The 17,654-nt window shown below is 47.2% G+C and overlaps 5 protein-coding genes across 5 annotated transcripts; 4 read left to right on the top strand and 1 right to left on the bottom strand.

Annotated features, from left to right (window-relative positions):
* Positions 1 to 59: 59 nt before the first annotated feature.
* On the top strand, positions 60 to 1,214 carry N7496_012368 (phosphatidylinositol-specific phospholipase C; the record flags this gene model as incomplete). Its single annotated transcript, XM_056705281.1, has 1 exon — positions 60 to 1,214. The coding sequence occupies one exon, from the start codon at positions 60 to 62 to the stop codon at positions 1,212 to 1,214; it is 1,155 nt and encodes a 384-aa protein (XP_056549179.1).
* Positions 1,215 to 2,970: 1,756 nt separating this feature from the next.
* Positions 2,971 to 6,242, top strand: N7496_012367 (putative UDP-glucose,sterol transferase; the record flags this gene model as incomplete). Its single annotated transcript, XM_056705280.1, is given in 8 exon segments — positions 2,971 to 3,133; positions 3,197 to 3,830; positions 3,893 to 4,129; positions 4,194 to 4,961; positions 5,017 to 5,326; positions 5,341 to 5,709; positions 5,767 to 5,905; positions 5,965 to 6,242. 8 exon segments carry the CDS (start codon positions 2,971 to 2,973, stop codon positions 6,240 to 6,242), a joined length of 2,898 nt encoding a protein of 965 aa, XP_056549178.1.
* Positions 6,243 to 6,710: 468 nt separating this feature from the next.
* N7496_012366 (DUF1593 domain-containing protein) lies at positions 6,711 to 8,273 on the bottom strand (the record flags this gene model as incomplete). The annotated part of the gene is made up of 2 exons (XM_056705279.1): positions 6,711 to 7,396; positions 7,454 to 8,273. The coding sequence occupies 2 exons, from the start codon at positions 8,271 to 8,273 to the stop codon at positions 6,711 to 6,713; spliced, it is 1,506 nt and encodes a 501-aa protein (XP_056549177.1).
* A 722-nt stretch (positions 8,274 to 8,995) lies between these two features.
* N7496_012365 (cytochrome P450) lies at positions 8,996 to 10,655 on the top strand (the record flags this gene model as incomplete). The annotated part of the gene is made up of 3 exons (XM_056705278.1): positions 8,996 to 9,171; positions 9,234 to 9,692; positions 9,743 to 10,655. The coding sequence occupies 3 exons, from the start codon at positions 8,996 to 8,998 to the stop codon at positions 10,653 to 10,655; spliced, it is 1,548 nt and encodes a 515-aa protein (XP_056549176.1).
* A 3,655-nt stretch (positions 10,656 to 14,310) lies between these two features.
* N7496_012364 (high-affinity glucose transporter) lies at positions 14,311 to 15,951 on the top strand (the record flags this gene model as incomplete). Its single annotated transcript, XM_056705277.1, has 3 exons — positions 14,311 to 14,773; positions 14,823 to 14,925; positions 14,979 to 15,951. The coding sequence occupies 3 exons, from the start codon at positions 14,311 to 14,313 to the stop codon at positions 15,949 to 15,951; spliced, it is 1,539 nt and encodes a 512-aa protein (XP_056549175.1).
* Positions 15,952 to 17,654: the final 1,703 nt, after the last annotated feature.

Raw genomic sequence — 17,654 nt, 5'->3', positions numbered from 1 at the left:
TTTCTTCCTGAAGATTCCTACTTTCCACCATTCGAACAGAAAAACAAAAACAGTTGAATATGCGCGGCATCACCTTGCCCCTGGCTGTGTTGGCCACCTCGTGGGCCTCTGTGGCCCAAGCATCCTCGCTGTCTCAATACGCTTTGCAGAAGGTCCTCGATGATGCCTCCCCTATTTTCGGCTCCTATGTCAAGCAATCCAATAGCAAGACAGAATGGATGAAATCCTACTCTGATGATACCCTTCTGGTTCACATGAACATCCCTGGCACCCACGACAGTGCGACCTGGAACTACACCCAAGCCACGCAAGATGTGATGCGCGGTATCACCGACCTCAATCAAGTGACTCTGCCAGTTCCTGAGGCACTGCGCTGCCAAGAGCTGCCCATGATTGATATGCTCAACATGGGTATTCGAGCATTCGATCTTCGCTACGCTTTCGACCCCACGAACAGCACCATCATCTTCTATCATTCTCAGGGGCTCCTGTCAGAGACTGCGACTCTAGATGATGTTCTGTTCGGTTTCTACAAGTGGCTCGATGATCACCCCTCAGAGACTCTGTTCTTGTCCATGCAATATGAAGGCTCGACTGCCAAGTATGCATCCAACGATGCCGCACTTCAGCTGAAGCTCTACAACGCTTTGACCTCTCCCGCTGCCCGACAGTACTTTGTCCAGACCAAGGACCAGCTGGGAACTCTGGGACAGGCCCGTGGAAAGATCACCTTGATGCGTCGTTTTGACCTGGACCAGTTGTCATCTTCCTACACAAACTCCCTACCGGGTCTTCACTTCTCGCCCAGCTTGTGGACGGACAACAGTCCCGACATTGTTTTGACCTATAACACGAAGGAGAACTTGACCGCTTATATCGAGGACTACTACGAGCCTCTTACTCCCACTGGTTCAAATGCCACCGAGAACATCCAGTGGAAGTACAATGCTACCACAAAGAACATTCTCAAGGCTACCACTGAATACCCCAACAGTCTGTTCTGGACGTGGGCCTCCAGCACGAACACCGACAATGCGCCCCCAGAGTGGCCTCGGATTATGGCTCTTGGAAACGGCACATTGACCCCCGCTGGTGGAGTCAATCAACTTCTTGTTCCTTTCCTGAAGCAGCAGAAGGGCAAGCGTGTTGGAATCGTGATGTTTGACTTTTTTGACCAGCCTTCCAAGCTGATCGAAACCTTCTTGAGCCTGTAGATATGAGCTGAACGAGGCGCCTATCTCATAGTCCATGAAACTGATCTTCCATTTGGATGTAGTAGAAACGCCTTTTTGATATACGCTCTTATTATTTCCCACGGGGATGTCACTTCATGTTCTGTATACTCCTAGAAACCCATCGTTTTTGACGAGGATCTAAACTGCGTAAGAGTTTGGGTATGGCCGTTGGATCAAGGTCCGCCCCATCTCTCCACGGACCGGCTATGTCCTCTTATGTCTATATTGGAGTTTACCACGCTTGGGTATTGTCCAAATTAGATAATTTTAATCCAATAGGATCATCCAGTGGTGATTGTCGCAAAGTAGGCCACTCTGTAAGGGAGCTATTAAGCAGATGCCAGAGAGTATGTGGCGCTTGGTCTTGCAACTTGAGTAAAGCCCACATGAATCTTGTCAAAACAGCACATCGCGTCTGTGCCCATTGAATACATCTCTCACTTCCGACCAAGGAGCAGCCGAAAGCAAAGTTCTGGCCAAGACTTGTTGGTGCGAAACCCGGTTCATCAACCCTTTATCCTGGTGATCCCTGGCTGGCCACACAACTCCCTTAATATCAGTGAGCTGGGCAGGTTTGGAGCCAAGGGGGGAATTCAGCAATTTTCCTTGGGCCAGGCTCTTGATCGACGTCAAATATCCAGAATGGATAATCTACGCCGATTTCATCGAGTCTTTTGGTGCGACCTGAGTCCGCCATGGGGGTAGTATGAGTTTGCGGTTCGAGTGGATTGATCTCAATAGATAATGAGATATTCAACAGTACAGGGACGTCGACCAATATCCTTCATTCGTCCTATCTCCCCGCTGCATTACAAATATGACTCACAAAGCTGACCTAGGTAGATTCCATCATCCTCTTATGTGTTAATGAGTCCTTAATCGAGCTTATGCCTAAGGATTGAGGCAACAACCGGTCATGGGATCGATCGGCACGGCGCATCGTCGTGGCGTTCTCGGTCCATGAACCTCGGCCCAAAACTCACCACAACCGCTTCCCTATACTATCGGGTTGAAAACCTTCCGCGGTAAAAGTATACTGATAGTTCTCTCTTTCAGCATTCCATGAGGCACAAATCGGAGAGTCGGACTGGTTTGACTACCAGAAGTTTAAAAAGCAATAAACCGAGAGCCAAGGTACTGCTGCGAAATACAAACACTTGGCTCTGTTTCTTCAGGGACAATTTCAAATGAGTTCATTTAGTTTGCGCCATGACAGTAGTTTAACTTGGTAAGGACCCAAGTGGCCGGGTATGGCTTGATTTGTAATTGTTGAAAAAGTATATCCCCACGGAAAGTTCTTGCAGATATATTGGTGATTAGTGAACTTGACTCAGCTGGCAAAATTATCTTAGGAACCTTAAGCGGAAACCTAGAAGCTGTCAGATATTGGCTAAGATCAAAAATCTCCCCCTCTCTATCACCCATGTTAGGGTTAAGGCTGGTTGTACTTATGCCCAGCCAAGCAGTGGCCATACTCGATAAGGCCGATGATGCCGTGGGCCCACAGATGGAACGCTCGGGAAGCCGGACCCTTCTGACATCATTGACTGAATAGCTCGGAGTGATTATTTTTCGATCGCACGAGCCGAGGAACTTTGTCAAACTGTATGAGAACTTTGACGAGATTCTACTGCGGGTTGAAATATTATAAGTTCAGAGTTCATTTTCGCATTCGAATGCCTGTTAGTCTACTCCTCAAACCAGACACTCACCCCGCGCCGATCTCCCGATAGACATGCCCCCAGTAACGCCTGTTACTGGAGGGGCGACCTCCGACCAAGATGACGGCATCCGATCGGAGGACTGGCCCACGGAGGTCAACGATCCCTATTCTCATGACAGTGGTGATCGAATGCAATTCAGCGGCGACGGACTGAATACCGGAGTTCGAGTATTAGGTGCGCAGGCTTGGATTAATTTGCAATTAAGTTTCGTTACTAACTTACGTCTACATTAAAAAGGGGATGGGCGCTTGGATATCCGGATCAATCAGCACAAGCCTAGTATCGCAGGACTACTCAACCTCCAGCGCACTCCTATACCGTCCGAGCTCGAACATGACGAAGAAACTGATGGTGCCGCTGGAGTACCCAAGGAGGATGGCAAACACTTCCCGCTGAACCTCAATATCGTTATCCAAGTCATCGGATCGCGTGGAGACATTCAACCGTTTGTTGCTCTAGGAAAGGAGCTAAAGGCGCATGGGCATCGGGTCCGACTTGCCACGCACCTAGCCTTTCGAGACTTCATCCTTGATGCCGAGCTGGAGTTTTTCAATATCGGAGGTGATCCTGCAGAGTTGATGGCATTCATGGTCAAGAATTCCGGACTGGTGCCTAATATGAGTACGATCCGGAGCGGCGCAATCCAAAAGCGCCGTCGAGAGATGAAGGAGATAGTAGATGGTTGTTGGAGATCTTGCTTCGAGATGGGCGATGGCACACATCTGCACCAAATCAAGGAAGACCCTTGGAGCGATGCAGTAGATTATCGCCGGCGCCCCTTCGTTGCGGATGCTATCATCGCCAATCCACCGAGTCTGGCACACATTCACTGCGCTCAAAGACTGGGGATACCTCTTCATATTGTTTTCACGTAAGTCCCAACGCTTGTCCTTATTCGAGAAGCTGGCTACAGAACTAATGATGCTTGTTCAGTATGCCATGGTCACCCACCCAATCATTTCCGCATCCTCTTGCCGTAATTCACCAACAAAACTGCAAACCAACGGTCGCAAACTTCGTCTCCTATGCAATCGTTGATATGATGATTTGGGAGGGTCTTGGCGATATTGTGAACAAGTACCGCCGTAATATCCTTTCTTTGGATGCGCTAGATGGAATTACCGCTCCAAGCTTGATTCACAGATTACAAATACCGTGCTCGTATCTCTGGTATGTCCTCTTAAATGTGCTAACAATGATATAATATTGCAGCATTCGCTGATAGTTCTTCCAGGTCTCCGGCTGTTCTTCCCAAACCCAATGATTGGGGCGACCACATCGATATTTGTGGCTTCAGCTTCCTCCCTTCCAAGCCCGACTATACTCCCCCAGATGAGATTGCACGATTCCTGAACGCTGGGCCAAAGCCTATATACGTTGGCTTTGGTTCAATTGTAGTCGATGATCAGATAAAGTTGACGAGGATTGTATTCGAGGCGATCAGAAAATCTGGACAACGTGCCATTGTTTCGAAAGGCTGGGGCAATCTTGGCGTTGACGACATGGATGTGCCTGAAAATATTCTTGTCATTGGAAGCTGTCCCCATGACTGGCTATTCCGACAAGTATCATGTGTGATCCATCATGGGGGTGCTGGTACAACTGCCGCCGGGTTGGCACTGGGCCGTCCAACAATTATTGTCCCATTCTTCGGTGACCAGCAGTTTTGGGGAGACATCGTCGCGAGGGCTGGTGCTGGACCATCGCCCATTCCTCACAAACGGTTGACAGTGGAAGGCTTGAGTGATGCAATTGAATTCGCTCTGAGAGATACGACCTTTGAGAAGGCTGGCGAAATTGCAAAGAAAATGGAAAATGAGTCAGGCGTGCGAGATGGCGTATGCAGCTTCCATCGTCAGCTTGATCTCCGGGCTCTACGGTGTGCGATATGCCCGACACGTCCTGCCGTGTGGCATCTGAAACACACGAATCTTGGATTCAGTGCGTTTGCAGCGGCTGTACTGGTGGAAACAGGGAAGCTCAAACCGGAGGACCTGGTCTTGTGAGTACTCTTTTGTCTCAATCACTTATCAATCGCAGCAACTGATCGCGCGTAGAAACCGACCGAAGGAATACGATACGTATCGCGACCCAGCTGGGCCTTTGACTGCTAGCGCCCAAGTTCTTTTTGGAGCCATTGCCAACTTCGTGACTGGCATCGCAGACGTCCCTACAGAGGTATACAATGATTTCGTTGCCGCTGGCCGTGCCTTGGGTCACTCTCATGAACACCTTGACCCAAATACCAAATGGCGACACCGAAAATGCCACCGTACAGATTCGGGCTTCCAGAGTGATAGATCTCCAGATAACGAGGGAAGCTCACAAGAAAATGAAAGGGCTTCACCCCCCAGCCAAGCTACCAAAGTGATTCTGATGAGCCTCTTCCGGACGAGAGCGACGAAGACGAGGAAGATGAAGATATGCTTAGCAGCAACAGTGATTCAAACACAATGGACATAGTCCCAGATTCAAGTATGGAAAGAAGGCGCAGTCTTCAACTCGAGAAACAACAGACAATGAGCTCTGAAATCGCTCCGCCCAAGCCGCACACTGTTCTCTCCGAGGCCGCAAATTTGAGCAGCAAGATGTCGAAGAAATTCGTTAATCTTATTATTTGGTTGCCAACAGATCTCACACTCAGCCTTTCGAAAGGGTTTCACAATGCACCTAAATTATATCATGACCCGATGGTGAAGTCGATACCCAAGGTGCATGATGTTCGCAGCGGCTTTAAAGCTGCTGGGAAGGTGTTTATTTCTACGTTTTCACACGATCATGATAACCATATACTAATGGCTTGATAGGAATTCTATGATGGCTTTTACTACGGCGTGACAGGTCTGGTGACCCAGCCTCGATACGGATATAAGAAAAAGGGCACTAAGGGCATGATCAAGGGGGTAGGAAAGGGTCTTGGTGGAGTTTTTTTGAAACCACCTGCAGGTATGACAGAAGGAAACCCTTAAACTTGAAGTATTTTAACATCTGACTCGTCCTATCAGGCCTCTGGGGATTAGCGGGCTACCCTCTGAGTGGGTTACGACGGAAGCTGTTAAATTCCCTAGGCAAATCTAGCGAGGGACATATCGTTTTATCGCGGATTGCACAAGGCCACGAAGAAATGTGCGCGTCTTCGGCTGACGAGAGGGCGGAAGTGGTTAGCAAATGGGCCATCATCGAAGAGTCGCTGAAGCATGCAAAGAGGACAAGCAGACGTTGCCACTCGCGGTCTCAGCATATCACACCGCAGGTGCCCGCGATAATATCTAGCAGCGCTTGACAGACGCTTCACTTCTAATGAGGCCGTCTAAAGATCGCGGGGTCTAAGTAAGCTGGCTTACTGAAACGAGACACATTAGTTTGATACCTGAGTACTCCCTCCTTTCGGACAATATATCACACTCTATCAACACAGGTAGTCGTAGTAAGATGATCACGGCATCCAGCGATCTCTCCCTTTTCAAGGAAGGTATTAGTGGTGACTACCTCGCTAAAGGCCATATATTCTATCTGAGATTCTATGGTACGAGCGGCCTTCATTACTTGATTAACTAAGGGAAATGGGAAGGTCCATATGAAGGAATGTGATTCTAGTATAGACTCCAGTTTGTTAACCAGTTTACCAGACCTCTGACCAATATCTCTAGAAAAGTTTAGAGAGTTTCAACTTAATGCCGTATTCACTATACAATACCGGTTGTATAGTTCTCTTGTTTGCCGCTTGATCACCACCAGAATGAATCACAATCTATAGCTCATCGTGCCCCTTTGGCAAAACTTCTTGGTGTCTGGTTTCTTCCCTGCCTTTAATATTCAAAATAACCCGCCGATAAGTCACCAACTCACCATCTGACACCTCCAATATGATATGCAAATGCTTGTCTGCGTTTGGATGAGCGCCGCGTCCCTCCTTTTTGACAACTTCCTCGGGTGGAACAGTAACAGCAATGATAGGATCGTCCACTTTTTCAAAGGATAATATCGTCACATCCCGCTTCGGGGAATTGTTATTGGAACTCGGCTCCAAATACTGCCACCACTTGAAGGAGAGTGTGTCACCATCCGGATCACAAGACCTCGATGCATCCAAGATTACTCGGTCATCGGGATTCACAGTATATTGAAGAACATCGCGGGTTGAGCTTCCATTTAGAGTGACAATGGGATGGTGATTGGCGTTGTTGAACTTCGGTTGAATCCCCCATTGCATCCGAACCTTGAAGTCGTTTTGGAACGCGGCCCTCCATCGCCACACTGTTACCTGGGACCCCATCATATGATGGCCATTTTCATCAACAATCGTATCAGTGCTGTCCGCAAAGTGGCCTTCACCCCATACCACGGGTCCGTAGCGACCTCCCCAGGAGCCCCATTCAGGATGCTCGGGGTCTGATAATCCATTAGGAATCATATAGAGGAGAGACGGAGAATCGCCTAATATTCAAGCCATTAGTCCTGGAAATTTAGCTGTTTAGAAAATGGCAAACTAACCCTCGATAATGAATTCTCCACTGGGATACTTCGCGCCTAAGGGTCCAATATTTTGGATATTTTCTCTTATCCAGGAGGTTGAGACCATCTCTTTGTCTGCATTGGTCGGGAAATGATAGTAGTCATCCCCAGAAATTCCGCTCCAAGCTGCGTTGGCATATCGATTGAAATGGTGTACACTGGCAATGTAGAACATGCCTGGCCAGTTTCGCCGAATCCACGGACCGCTGTTGTCTTGGTCGGATATAGCGTAGACCCGCAATTTGGAAATAAAGGTCTCGATTTCTGAGTCTGGCCTTGTTGCATTGACATGCCAAAGCGCTTGTGCAAGGGTATTGGCACCACCCCAGACGAGGATCCACAGAGGCTCATCAGATGAATCAACAGCTTCCACTAGAAGAGAAGAGCCTTCACTGTCATGCCCTTTTCCGACTCCATCCATGCCGTACTTTGTTGATCCCGATTTGACAAGACTCAAGAGTTGCTCAGTCTCTGGCCAGCCCGAAGCATGCTGTTGCAAATTCTCCAAAGATCGCCCATATGCTCCAACAATTTCTCGCATCTGGTCCGGTCGCGTGGTGTCATTAAGCCAGTAACTTGTAGTGGCTACCAGCCCTTCGATGTGAAATTCATTGGCATATACTAGCAATCTTACAAGAGACTGCGCGTCGTCGGGCTCATTTGCAATATCACTCAACAAGAAAATTCGACGAGATGGACTTGGGTGGAAACGGCATCCAGCAACTTCCGTGGACCAAACACCACTGGCAAGCCTCCAAAAAACTGCGGTGAAGCAAATCAAATTCCAGCCGTTAAACATGGCGGCTGTACAATGGGAACTTTCAAACCATCCGTTATTTGCACATGCCGTCCGTAACAGTGTGATAAATAGGTGGTCAAAGTTGAGAGATCGTCCGAAGCGCTAAATTGGGCAGGGGTGGCTCAAGTTTCCGCTTTTCCAAGTAGGGGCCGAATATGCACCTACCGACCGGATTTCCTATGCCCCATCCTGCCTTTCCCTGTTCGTTTTGGTACTCAGACTCTCGCCGCTTTTGCTCACTGAATAGAACTGGGCACGTCTGAGATACGACGAAATGCGGATGCGCCCGAAGGGCATTGCCAGATCTCAATCTGTCGTGTAACTTCGAACTTGATAATTATTCCACTCCACATAAGCAAGTAGTAAAATCACGTACCCTGTAACCATCCTCATATTTACCTAATGCGGACCGCGTGCTCACCACCTTTAGGGGCAAAGTCCATTTCGGCCTGGAGCCTTTTCAGTAATTGGTCCACGATTCAGCCACCAGCTCTGGGCCACGGCTGAATCACAAACCGCTCGACTCTGACACCAGTGGGGCACTTTTCTCTACACATGCTATCTCGGGCTAGTCTGCTATAAGCATACTCAGCTGACACTGAACTAAACTAGTGATCTGGAATGCTTAAAGGTGACAATTAAGATCTGCATGGGGATTTAAAGGTTCACCCCTTTCCCCGAAACTTGTCGTCAATAGGAACTTGCGGTTCCAAAAGCTCACCATGATCGACATAACACAGCTCTTGATCCTCGGTGTCGTGATGGGACTGGGTTACTTTATGTTTGATGGCTCGCGACACGATCCTCGTGAACCACCGTTAGTAATTAGCGGTATTCCGATCTTGGGACACATATTTGGCATTTTGTGGCATGGAGTCAATCACTGGGGTAATCAGGCGTAGGTTTTCTCCGACTTATCCGAAATGGTGGAGTTAGGATGATAACAGACGAATTGAACAGCAAGAAGCACCCTAGGCAACCTATTATTAGTTTGGACATGTTCTTTACAAAGTTTTATGTGATTACCTCGCCAGATCTGATGCAAGCTGTGCAGCGTAACGCCAAAACGCTTAGCTTGGAGCCGCTACTATTCTTTAGTGCTAAGAATATCTCCGGTATCTCAAACAAGAGGACTCTGAATATCCTTAAGGAGAGAGATGCTGGCGGTGAGGGTCTTAGCTCTAAGATCTTGCACGCGATGACCCCGGCACTGTCGGGGAAAGCTTTGGATAAAATGAACATTCAGATGATCCAGTTGCTTCAGCCATTTATTGATAAGTTAGGAGAGGGAAAGTCAGGGGAAAGCTCCATGTTCGACTTATACGAATGGTGTAAAGATGCTACTATCGCTGCTAGCACAGAAGCTATATACGGCCCAATGAACCCTTATAAGGATAAGGTAATTCGGGACGGGTGGTGGTAGGTTAAACCTTGTTTTTATAAGACTCTTGATACTAAGTAATCCTAAGGGACTTCGAAACCGGCCTAACTATGCTAATGGCAAATACGCTACCGTGGCTTACTGCACGAAAGGCATGGAAGGGTCGTCGGAGAGCTACTAATGCAATTCTGAAGTACTTTCAGGACGGCGGCCATATCCAAGCATCGGAACTTACAACTATGCGGTTCAATATATCACTAGAAAGTGGATTCACTCTCGAGGAATACTCTAAGCTCGAAGTCGGTACGCTACTTGGTTTAGTATCGAATACTATTCCCGCGATGTTCTGGTGCCTCTTTGACCTATACTACCGACAAAAGCTCCTCGACGAAATCCGTGAGGAGATTCAGGGGAATGCTCTTATTATAGCTACGGATGGAACATATCGTATTGATTTGACAGCGATTCGGGAGCAGTGCCCTCTTCTACTCTCTACATTCCAGGAGATTCTTCGGACCCGGACTAATTCCGCCCCGACCCGCCTCGTTTTGAAAGACACTCTCCTTGCGGATAAATATCTTCTGAAGGCCGGGAACACGGTCAGCATCGTATCGGAATTGGTGGCTCGGCACCCAAAAGTTTGGGGCGAGACCTCTGAGGTTTTTAATGAACGTCGGTTCATGAACTCTGGCGAGAAAAAGGAATCTCGTCGGGTGGGAGGATTCCTGACATTCGGTCTATCGCCAACAGTCTGCCCCGGCCGACACTTTGCTAGCTCCGAGATTCTGCTCTTGGTAGCCATGGTCATTCTTCGATATGATGTTTCACCTGTTGGTGGAGTCTGGAAGGAGCCCAAAATCGCGGCGAGTATGGTTTCGATCATGGGACCTATCAAAGGGAAGTTCCTGGTCGAAGCTAGCGCAAGAAAGGAATATGCAGGTATCAAGTGGGGTTTTCATGTGGAAGAGGGCAAAGGGCAGTTTCCACTAGTTATAGGATAGTTAATTATCCCATTAATGAAATGGGTAACTATGTTATCTCATAGGACACAACCATACAAGCGGAGTTCTGTCTCATTAAGATTCTAGTTGAAGACACAAGTATGGCAAAGGCTCTCATGGACATATGAGAATAAGTTCGTGACCAGGTCAGCCGAGCTTGATCATCACAAATTGAAGTCAGGAGCTGTTGTTTACGGAGGACCATTTCAAAACTACTGCACGGTACACAGGTCACTAGCCCTAGAAAATACTGTATCATATTATACACTACTATCCTACTCAGCCCCCCTGCCCTGCCGATACTCTCTGCGCTCTCTATGTTTGCTGCCACCTTCTAGTCCAAGCAGTTCTCCATGCATTATAGGCCTCTGGTCTAGAATTTGGTGCACCCTTGCGGCTAGTCCTTCGCTTCGTCCAGGGCTATGCAGGCTCAATCCCATTAAGATCTGGCGAACGGGGGCACCAAATTAGTCTATTAACAGCTGCAGCATCATATACACGCTATTGAATCTGGTGACTATGCACAGGAGCCTTATCCTCTTGGACAAGGGTATTTGGCCGATCAACCATAGACTCCATTGCAAAAGGGATAAGCTTCGGTAGTAAGATAATCTATTAATATCGATACTAACCAATCCCACTCTTTTGGCCTCGGCCAAGCTTGCTATTTTCTTGATTAAACTTCGAAGTAAGCTTCTTACCAGCAGCTTGACGCCCAAGATTTACACGGCGCATTGAAGTCTCAAGCTCCCATTGCTCGCGTAAGATAGGCGATTGCCCTAGTAGGCTTATTTAGAGTATAAATTCGGCTACATAGCGGGTAGCCTACGAGTATACTTATAATGCGTCGAATCCCTAAGATCGGCTATCCGGATCTTGTGGAGGAAGGTTTTCCTTAGGTTAGTGTAAAGATATACTCTACAAGTCAGATACAGACCTGTCAATAGGTAGGAGAAGAAGCCAAGTAAATTGTGTGGAATGGTCAAAGGCTGTTGCTTGAGGAACGTAAGGACTCCTCTTCATGATTCAATTTATATACAGTCGTACCTCCTAGAACAGGAAGGAGAATCATCCTAGTCATAAAAGGGGATCAAGATGAACACGAGGCTTGTGTAACCTTTTCGCAAGGATTCCCCTTGGAGAGATTCGCTCCCATGTGGCGAATGAAAAGCCAAGGAATTGTTGCCGAATGGGCGCCGAGCCGGAAGCCTTAAGCACCTAGATGTGAATAACTTCATGTCGGGTATATCATAAGAACTTTCTAAATTTAATACTTTTGTCACAGGTTAAACCCGATTCTTACTATATAGCCCTGCTATATAGCCTGCTCCCGTTCTGCCACCGCCTTGCCCGCTTCTTCTATTGCTGTTCCGCTTATGCCATTCCTTCTCTTCTCCAAGCTTTTTGTGAACAGCATGTGGGCCTAGTTAGATTGAATCAAGTCTCACTTTAGCCCTTCACAATTTTAAGTACTTATAAATTATAATTGGAGATTAGATTTAATATCTAGAAGAATAAGTATACTTTGATTATAAATTTAAAATTATGTTATGTAATTTCAAACACTTGTAAGATAGTTATTACATCCCTATTAACTATCATACACTAGTACATACGAGTTATATGAAGTGCTAAACCGAATTGATTTAGCGACTTTAATGCTAGGGCGGATACTATTTAGATTCTGCGGATGATCGTGACTTGGATGTGGATAGTCAAGCGATATCCAATATCCGCATCGGCGGATTTGCCACAGCCTACTCTTTAGCGACCTTATCTTTCATAGCAATAGAAATATCTCCCTCTGTGCCCTAGGAAAGCTCCATTGAATCTGAGACTATTTTAGAAAAAGGATGGGTATTGTAGTAAAGAGCGAAGGATTGTTATGAGGAAGTTGTAGAGTGAAAGAGTAGAACCTCTATTTTGTACTTCAATGTCTGTCTAGGCACGGATCACCGGTATTCCTTAACACCAGGGGCTAAAAAACGGCTGTTTTCCGGTGCCTGCCTTTTTGCGGCATTATTATTCGAGTTGTTTATTCTCTTAGAAAGATACAATAACTCAAGAAATGGCTTCATGAAAGGAAAAGGGGGCTACACAAAAGTGATTATCGAAATAAACAATATGGTGGGGCGCTGCTTCGAGTTAGCCTAGGCGCGGCGGACGGGGTGCTCAATAGATGCCTCTGATCAGTATCTGAGTAATTAGTGAGCTGACTGACCACACTCCCGGAGCGTCTCTGAGCGTCACGTGAATACTCCGATCAGTCTTTAGTCTGATTCCGGTCTGAGATTTACTCAGTGAGTCTCACTAGTTATGTGTTCCGTCATAAAAGCAGCGGTATTTGATAAAGGAAAGCCCCACCAGGCAGATGAAAATCGCTCGGTAGAGTGACCTACAAACACTCGATGGGGTAAGGGTGGCTCAAGTTTCCATTTTGGAAAACCCGAGCCAAATGTATTTTTGCTAGATATAAGACCTTTTCAACATAGTCAGTATCTAGATTAATCTCAATCTTCAAGATCTAGCCCAAATCTCCTGGCCCTCACGCTGTCATGCCATCACTTGTTACCGTCGTTATCCAATCTGCCCTCCTCAAAGCAGCCGCCAACATCACAGCTCAAACCATCGCTCAGTGGAAATCACAGACAAATACCCCATTTGATTGGGGTCGAGTGCTTGAATTTGCAGTTTTTGGAGTCGTGTCGACTCCTCTCATCTCTTTCTGGCAAAAATTCCTAGAGCAAAAGTTCCCTACACAACAAGAAGTCCATCGCCAGCCACCCCACGCCAAGTCTTCGAAGCATGCACCCCACACTAAGCCCTTGGAGCAACCAACAAACCAACCTCCGCAGGTTAATTGGAGTAATGTTCTTGTGAAACTTTTTCTGGATCAGACTATTGGACTTTTCATCACGAATGTCATCTTCATTACTTGTACAACCGGGGCTAGGCTCCTGAGCGCAACTTTGGTTATTCGAGAGATTGAAACCCGCATTGCAGGGATTTTAAAGGTTGGATGGAAAATCTGGGCCCCGGTTGCCCTAATTAACTTCATCTGGGTGCCATGGCAGTGGAGAGTGGTAGTTGCTTCAGTTGTAGGTTTCGGATGGAATATTGTTTTGAGTCTGTTGTCGAGCTAGACAGCTCCAAGAGTAACGTAACGCATGTCAATAAAACACTCGCAGGGTCTGGATTATTATGTTATTTTCAAGAACTATTGCCTGTACCCAAGTATCAAGACACAGGTTGTTATGCTCCATCTTCTTTTCCTTTTTCTCAGACCATCACGTACTCTGTGTGCACCTAGGTTTATCCTTTGCTTGTCCTGTTGCTCGTCAATGACATAGGGAAATAATACAGAATTGACGAGGAAACCTGAATCCTACAAATAAACCGTATACGGACAAATGACCCCCACGGTAAATGACCCTGTATTCGATCACAGCAGGTAGTTGTGGCTACACTTGCTATTCTGGACCCTGGGGCATTGCTTCCCCGCATCTCCACATCCTCCGCCTTTTTGGGGCATTATCTGAGTACTAAAGATGATAATGAATGTACACGATGTAGCCAAATCTTTTAAAAGGGGAAGAACCCCTCCGTAGTCAGATAATAGCCTCACCATCTCACACTTCTACCTTTGGATTCAATCATGGCTTCGTTTAAAGAGCAACCGTTGATACAGGACCTCAATTGGCGCCTCGTATTGATAGGTTTGATCTCTTCCCTTGGAGCTATGGGCTTCGGGTTTGATAATGGATGGTGGGGTGGAGCTCTAGGGCTGTCTCAATTTCAGATGAAATACGGCGAGTATGATGGGAAGCTTGGACGATGGGCCATTCCTTCGGAAAAGACCTCTGTTGGCACTGGAACTGGCTCAGCTGGTATCATCTTGGGTTGCATCATGGCGCCCTTCATTACTTCCAACTTCGGAAGAAAGATGGGATTCCTCGTGTTGTCACTACTTATGATTGTCGGCGTTGTGTTGGAGGCCAGTGCTATCACGTCATTTTGGCAGCTGGCAGTTGGAAGAATTATCGTTTATTCCGGCATCGGTCTTGCATCTAATGTCGTCCCGACCTATCTTTCCGAGTGTTCACCGCAGCGGGTTCGAGGTTAGTCCTGAATTACTCGATAGTTTTCTGTCTTTTGCTGACAACTTAGGTGCTTTCCTCGCCCTATATTCGTTTTTCACATCATTGGGAGTTTTCATCGCCAGCCTAGTGGTGTACCTGTCCCGCAGCCGCAACGACAAGTGGCAGTATCTGTACGAAAGTGTCCTTGGGGTATATGAGAAAGTGAGCTAACCAGGGCTTTCAGAATTGTGATTTGCTGCCAGTTATTTGTTCCAATCGGCTACTTGATTGCCTACCCTTTCCTACCCGAATCACCCCGATACCTGGTCTACCGTGGGCGATTCACAGAAGCAGAAGAAGTCATGAGAGGTCTGTCCAACCATCCAGAGACCATCTCGCAGGAGATCCAACTCCTCAAGCTGCAAATTGAGGAGCAACGTGAACTTCATAAGGCCACATCCATACTCGACTGTTTCAAGGACAGCAATCTTCGCCGCACAGTCGCAGCCATGGGAGTTCAGATTTTCCAGCAGGCACAAGGAGTGTCTTTCATACAAAACTTCATTGTGACATTCATGCAACAACTGGGATTCCCAGACCCTCTAAGGACCAACCTGCTCGTCACAGGATGTTCATTTGCCTGCCACGTCTTGACTTTTGTCACCTTCGATAAGCTCGGCCGACGATGGTCTCTGCTTCTGGGCTCCGTTGGAATGGCGGCCACCATGTTGGGTACCGGAGGCGCTATAGAATCTGGTGGTGCTGTATCAGACCTATCGGTGCAAGCCAAAAACGCCTGTGCCGCACTACTGATCCTCTGGTACTGTATCTACGGGTTTACGTGGGGTCCAGGGTGCTGGATTGTCACCGGCGAAATCGGAACCGGTCAGCTTCGTGAGCGAACTATTTTCCTCGCTTCTATGGGCAGTTTTTTGACCTCGGTACCTATTAACTTTGTCAACCCTTATGTGCAAAAGGCAATTGGTGGCCGTGTGACATTTATATATGGCGCATTTTCCGTTCTGTCTATCCTCTTTGTCTGGATGTGTGTTCCCGAGACACGTCGCAGATCTCTCGAGGAGCTCGACGAGATGTTCCAGGCGAATGTGCCCACCTGGAAGTTCAACAAATACGTCTGCACCGGGATGGGTGCCGAGATTACGCGACTTGAGCATGGCGGGAACGCGGATAAGCCTACCAAGGAAGAGATAGAATGAAAGTTCCAGCATGGTGGCAGAACATGATAGTGCAGTATTTAAGAAAATACAGTAAGTGAGATGGTAGCTCTATGCATACTGTTGGGGGTACGGTATTTAGAAGAATCCAGTATCTGGCAGAATACGGTATTGAAGCTGAGATAGTTTTCTTATTACGACCTGAAGTGTATGGCTGTTGGGGAGATGTGATCTTGAAATAAATTGATCTCTTCTTTTATCTCTTCTTTTTTCTTGCCTTTTTCTTGCCTTTTTTCTCGAGCATATCGGTGAGTCTGGACTAACCGGTCACAGCTGCCGACTTGAAAGGGCCTTCTTGCCGGCTGGTCTTGACTGTATGGGAAGCTGATGATGGTCATGTTATTGATTGAAATTAAAGCGTTAACTAGTACCTCCCTCCATCGACCTTGACCCTTGATCTGTCGGATCTCAGTGGCATTTTTCGAAGATATCCCATAGACTCGACACCGTTGAAGCTCAGCTTTGTGGAGCCTGCGCGAGGCTACAGACACGATGGATCGCCAGCTTTGGGGAGGTTCCGACCCACACTCATAACCTCGCGATAGTCCACTCACTCCTTCAGGCTCTCCCCTCCAGATACCGCACGCCACTTTCAACCTGGCTCAACAGGGTTCCGGGGAGAGAAGTGGAGCTGGTTGTGGCGCCCCTGTGGGTAGATTCTGCATTACTATTTCCGTTAGTGTTTGGATTCATCTAAGATTAGGAGTGATCAACTGACACGGTGTATCTAGGCAAATTGAAGAAGCAAGGCAACAGAGACGAGGGTCTTCGGATGGGAAGGCTCTTTGAGATCTTGTTATTCGATTCACCTTACTCGAATGGAAGGGCGAGGCCTAGACGCTTATATTGGTCAGCAGATGAGCCGATTGATTTCGATTCAAGGCAAGAAACCAATATAGAAGCGTTTCATCAAATGTTGAGTCAATCGCATCTGGTTATATATACCTCGCAAGTAATCCAGTGCGTGATGGGATTCCGGGATAATTTTAGTCATGGACACTCGATTAAAGGGGACCTTATTGAGGCGTATCGAGAGCATGGCTTGGATATTGATTCCCAGAAAGAAGAGATGAAAGCCTATAGAAGGTCGGCGAAGAGAAAAGAATGGTTGGACATAGATTCGGAATCGGATGAAGGCGACTCTGAATAGCTTAATGAGCCGCAAGTATGGCTTTTTCAAGACATCACAGAGGGTATAGGTTAAGTTTTTCGTGAGCTCTCAATGACACGACCTCTACATAGCCTAATTGAAATTCGATCAGTGCTGTTCTGATATTACAGCAGGATGGATGTGAACTACCAAGTCATTAGATCTTAGAATCGGAAGTCTGAGACGTAGAAACTAAGGTTAATCACCCCCCTCGGAGAGAATCCCACAAGAATTTAGGTTACATGTCTGTGATTGTGAACGCTGCACCCCTGACGGCTAAATACACCACGTTACTAACAGCTCCTTTCATTCTCAGCAAAGGGATACATAGCGACGAGTGTATCCATGCCCTGATAGGTCAGATACATGCGAGTCTGTGACGGTCTGGAAATTCGGTGATTACCAAAAGGGTTTGAATGAGGGGTTAAGCGGCGATGATAGATCCAAAATCGATCCTGAAGCGTTCATTGTTTGCAAGAGGCTGGTAAGAGGCTGACAGATGGAGCGGGCCCTACCTCTTCTAAAAGACGAAAAT

Source organism: Penicillium cataractarum (assembly GCF_028827025.1).
Source record: "Penicillium cataractarum strain IBT 29864 chromosome Unknown utg000010l, whole genome shotgun sequence".
Taxonomy (NCBI): Eukaryota; Fungi; Ascomycota; class Eurotiomycetes; order Eurotiales; family Aspergillaceae; genus Penicillium; species Penicillium cataractarum.
Note: the sequence above shows the minus strand (reverse complement) of the source record. Positions and strands in the feature narration are given on the sequence as shown.